Source organism: Octopus bimaculoides, chromosome 3 (assembly GCF_001194135.2).
Source record: "Octopus bimaculoides isolate UCB-OBI-ISO-001 chromosome 3, ASM119413v2, whole genome shotgun sequence".
In the NCBI taxonomy this organism is placed as follows: Eukaryota; Metazoa; Mollusca; class Cephalopoda; order Octopoda; family Octopodidae; genus Octopus; species Octopus bimaculoides.
Genome location: NC_068983.1, coordinates 144852481 through 144857980, shown reverse-complemented (window position 1 = coordinate 144857980; position 5500 = coordinate 144852481). Strand labels below are relative to the sequence as shown.

General features: G+C 32.8%; 1 protein-coding gene across 1 annotated transcript in view; it reads right to left on the bottom strand.

The window, feature by feature from the left end:
- LOC106868530 (G-protein coupled receptor GRL101) overlaps positions 1-5500 on the bottom strand; it is a 148090-nt gene that overhangs the window by 95783 nt on the left and 46807 nt on the right. Inside the window, exons 5-6 of the mRNA XM_052966806.1 lie at positions 3733-3804; positions 2885-2956 (exon numbers count right to left, since the gene is read on the bottom strand). Of these exons, the coding sequence (XP_052822766.1) occupies positions 2885-2956; positions 3733-3804 (144 nt within the window). The remainder of the gene's footprint in view (positions 1-2884; positions 2957-3732; positions 3805-5500) is intronic.

The window sequence follows — 5500 nt, the reverse complement described above, 5'->3', positions numbered from 1 at the left end:
TCGAGGTGAGAGGGATAACTCCCTTGGCAAACAGGACACAGTCGTGTGTCGATAAGCCAGCTGGAGGAGATGTCCTCCTGGGGCTAAAAGCAACAGTAACATCCACCCCTAGGGGTCAGCCACACTTAAGTGGCAATATACTACACTTTATCGTGCAGTTACTGTTAATACTTCATATAGAGAATTAACATTGCTTATATATATATATATATATATATATATATATACGAAAGATACCGCATCTGTATGTATATAACGTGCTTATAGAGAATAGAACGTTGCGCATGTGTTCTCTGTTAGTAAGATGCTTACTCAGATGGTTTGTAAGAACTGGAGACAAAATTTGCTACCATTTTACGATTTGGTATTCTGGAAATATTTAAATTTGAAATTGAGGGAAAATGATATAACTCTTATAAAGCGTAACGTGTCTTTGAAAACAACAAATGACAATGTAAAAATCTATGAGATATGAAAATTAAAAATAAATCGACAAATGGAACATTCACGCTCATATATTGCCATGCCCAACATAGCGAATAGAGTGTATTGTTTAATCGATGTTGGTTGCACGTTTGATACAACAGTAATAGAGAGAAGTATGTGACGAAATAGGAAAATAATACGACCCAAAACACAGACAATAGAGAAACTAAAATTGCCGTAAAATCATTATCCCAGTTAGAAGAGCACTAGTAACTCCGTCAGAATTTTAAATGTTGGAGAGAGGTGAATTTTCGAATCTATGGAAAGCTTCTTCCTTGTATAAACCAAACGAAGAGTATTAAAATCTAAATTATTTAGAATTTCAACTATTTTCTATCTATGGACACCTTATAATTACTATTTTATTTTGATGAACCCCATAGCCATTCAGTATTTAAAATCTAGCTTTATAGAGACTTATTTCAAAATTCCTATTTTGTTTTTCGCACATTAACTTATGCAGCTTGAACGTCGTAAAATATTTGAGACGTAAACCTAGATGTTTCTTGCAATACATACCAATACATCTAAAGCAACGTTCCATCTGGTACTCTTAAAATACTATTTCGAATGCCCAATTTAGTATGTTGTTGAGTCGACCCCCACCCCAAATCTTATATGAACCCTCAGAGGCCATATGGGCCCCTGTTGAGAATCACTGTATTAGATACTTAAAGTTACGTGATATAACTTTATACCTAGTTAAACAAAACTGGTAGAATAATAACCAGATGCCGAATAAGCGAAAAAAAAACTCGAACACTTCATGCTGTCCTCAACATAGCTCTGGTAGGGGTATCCCACGTCTTGTACATGATACAACCAATTCAAAACAAAACCTCAAATTTAACAATCTTCATAAGCGCATACCCTTTACAAAGCAACTCACAACCTAATGTAACACATCTCGTGCAACATACACTATAGATTTATGCCCATGCACATCACGCCATTCACAAATGCAATAAGATACAAGAAACTAAATTCCTTCACAAAACAAATTGGTGTAATGTACAAAGAGGAAAACGAGTGTGTGCAACACCAGTCCTGATTAAAAATGAATATGATAGCGCGCGCACCTTAGCAACACGAAAATGCTCCGGGTTGTATAGTAGAAAGGTGGAAAAAAACTGCTGAAGAAACGCTTTCCATAATAGTAATAATGATGATCATGATCATGGTGATGATGATGATGATAATGATGATGATGACAAGAAAAGTATAAGGCACACTTGCACACACGTCAATCTATCTGTCTGTCTGCCTGTTTCACTGTATGTCTGTACATACACACATACATACATACATACATAATACATACATACAAACATACATATGTTTGTATTTAACATACATATATTTGTATTTTTTCTTTAGAAAATCATTGCAATACATCGTTGAGTACATTAAGGCATTTCATTTACAGCAATTCTCGTAAATTGATGAATTTTAACATTCGTTTTCACATTATGAAAAGGAATACTATAACCAAAACGAAAGCATTAATTATAAAATGAAAACAAAAATTTAAATTAAATCTTCATCATGATTGTAATTTCCGAGTCTAGAGGAAGTGATTTAAAATGACAAATGGTGAAGCCATAGAAACCAAACCATTTTCAAAAATATATTTCTGCTAAAAGTACATTTATAGTTCAATATTTTCATGTAAAATTTCATGGAGTGTTTTCAGTCTTATGTCAACAAGGTGTGGAGAGAATGAAAATTGATGAAGTAGTTGCTCACATTTCTCGTGTCAATGTAGACTGGAAACTGCCTCCAAACTTTTTCTTTTTTTATATATACAGCGTGTGTATATAGAGTTTAGCTGTAGAATGATTATAAAACTGCCATCTATCCAGCTCTGTTTTGTTGTAAGGATAGCAGGTTGTAGTTTGTGTGCTGTAGGTATAGTTGTGCAAATTCAAATCCCGCTCGATATTTTTAGTAAGTACATTTAGACGGAAGTTGTAGGCAAGCGTTTTTAATAGATTGTACCTGCTCTTTGAAGGTGGATTGACGCCATCACTCGGTTTTACACCATTACGTATGCCTGTAGCAAAATCCGCAATATCGAAAGAATTTGAAGCAAGTATCCAGTATAAAGGTAAACTATTTGTTCTGGTTTCGTCCTCAATTTCTCTACGTGCCTCTAAAACCTTAAAAAAATGTTGTATTTCTTCTCACTAAAACATAAAATATAACACACTCACGCACACACACAGAGACTCACACACAAACACATATGTACATACACACATGAAAAAAAATTATGTGTATATTTCAGATGCAATTTCATTTAGATCAGACTAAGGAATATCCTCATCACATATCACATATCTTTCAACATATCGTTTTCATTTGTTAACGAGGAAAAAAGAAAATATTCATTACTCACAGAGACTGTAATCTCCATAGACCAGCAAAACAATCTGGAGGAATCGTAGATAAGGAATTATTACTTATGTCCCTGTCGTAAGTAAAATAAAGATACATAATTATAATTTTCTCAATGACATTGTAGAGTAGTTAATTATTGCTTAAAAGAGAATCAAAGCCCGATTAGGATGTCCATTAAGAAGTGTCTTAAATAAATAGTACGGTTCATTGCAATAATGTACATTACATATATCTATCTTAGAAAATTACTGAAATGACGGAAATGTTGAATATGTGCGTCACAAAAATAATTCAAGATTGCAGAATGTTGAATTAATTTAATTTTTGTGAGGAACGAAACATGAAACAATTCTAGTTCTTTAGCAAAGTGCAGAAGGTTAACCTTGTTGTTTGTTTTTTTTTGATCTGGTTGATTGCTCAAGAAAAAGAATCTTTATACCTTAGCTTATTTTTCTCAATTTTGGTCATAGTTACCTCAATCTAACAGTGGTATATACATATACACACACATATGTGTGTATGTGTGTGTGTAATAGTGCATTTATATATATATAATCATAATTGAAAATATTTTTTCATCATTTCGAAATCTAGAACAATATCACAATATTTCTGAAATAATTTCCTGTACTACAACACAATTCATTTCGACAAGCGTTATGCATCATTTACTAATTTAATGGAAAATTGTTGAAATTACCGAATAATTCAATGTCATCTTACAATTTAAATTTAAAATGCTGTTGGCTTAAATTTTACGAGTCATTTAACAGAATATAATGGAATTCACAGTACAGCTATAATATTTAAAAAAAGCACAAATGTAAAATATTTAACAATACTTACAGTATGGTTAGATCATACATCTTAAAGGTATCAGCTGAAAGTGTGTAGTTTAGAAAGTTTCCTGCGAGATGACTGAATAAATATAAAATAAACAGATGAGTAAATGAGAATCCACGTTTTTAATTTTATTAAATTTATTCGTTCAGGAGACCGACTTTGCTGGTATTTAGGCTAACATTTTCAGATGTATTGTAACGTCCAGAGGTGCTGAAATCTAGGGGGACATTCAACTCCAGAGGATGTATAATGAGCTTGTTGTTCACTAGAACCGTAACGAATCATATATAAGGATTTCCTTTTAACTTTGAAATACAAAAGGAGTTGGATAGATGAATTGATGGGAGATTGAATAATTACTGGCAATTCATATTAAAATATTGCCCAGATGTATGGGGTGCTATATGAAGGGTCTTGAGGGTATTGAGCACACACCGTAAAAGCTACATCTAGATATAATTTATTCACACCCACATGTATCTATCTAATATATATATATATATATATATATATATATATGGAAAAAATTCAAGGTAGAAAATACTAAAATAATTTTATAGAAAAAATTTCAGTACCGGTTTCGGTCATTGAGACTTTTCAACTGTAAGTATGGAAAACAATTAAGTTTTGGGAAAATTATATGAAAAGTATTTTAATAGAATATTTGCATAGTATTCAAATACAAGGGGCATTTTCCTTGTTTCTGCCTGTCTCTGTCTCTCTTGCTTGCTCTTGTGGGTTTGCGGTCATTGTGAATTCTTGGCAGAGAATAATAATAATAATAATAATAATAATAATAATAATAATAATAAATTAATGCGGGAATGCTACGATAGTAGTAGGATGTTAAATGGTCAAGTGCCCTGTAAGTGATCTGTTGTGGATGGTAGTAATGATTGAATTCTTGAGATAACTCTTTTGAATGTATTGTTTATATTTGCGTAGGTGTTATTCTAAACAGCAGTAGTAGTAAAGTAAGGAAGGGGGTGGAGAAGGAGAAGAAAAAAAAGAAGATGAAGAAGAAAAAAGAGAAAGAGAAGAAGAGAAAGAATAATAAGAGAATGCGGGATGTTATGATAGTAGTAGGATGGTCGAGTGACTTAAAAGTCGATCGTTGTGGATTGCAACTGTTTTTTAATGAATTCTTGGGTTTCTCTTTTGAATGCATCATTTTAAATATTTGTGTGTGTGTTATTCTAAGGTCGTGGTAGATACGTTATTTGTTGTAGATGCGTTTGTAATAAAGATAGTCTCTTTACTAATTCGTTGGCTACAGGTTTATCGTCCCTGAATTGATAGAGGGTAAACATTCTGAAGCTTGGATTTTTGTTATGGCGCAAATGTCTATGTGTTGGCTGAATGCTATTTTTCTGGTTTTTTTTTAAAATTTTGATCTGGAATCTGTGCAGAACCATCCTTTGACGTAGACTGTTTTTTGTTAGTGCGTATATCAGGTTCTTCGAAGCACATGTGAAGCTGCTTTTCACTTGAAAACGTGGTCCCTGCTTGAAGGAGAACACTGATCCCTCAATTAAATTGACGCATATCCCACAATTCAGGTTCTCCGAAGCACATGTGAAGTTACTTTTCACTGTGAAACGTTGTCCCTGTTTGAAGGAGAACTCTGATATGTACTATAGTTTCTAATGCAAGCACCATGGACACTCGACTTAATTGTTTTCCATGCTTATCAGTTGAAACCGGTACTGATTTTTTTTTTCTAAAATTATTTTAGCACTTTCTCCCTTGACTTTTTTCCATATACATATCA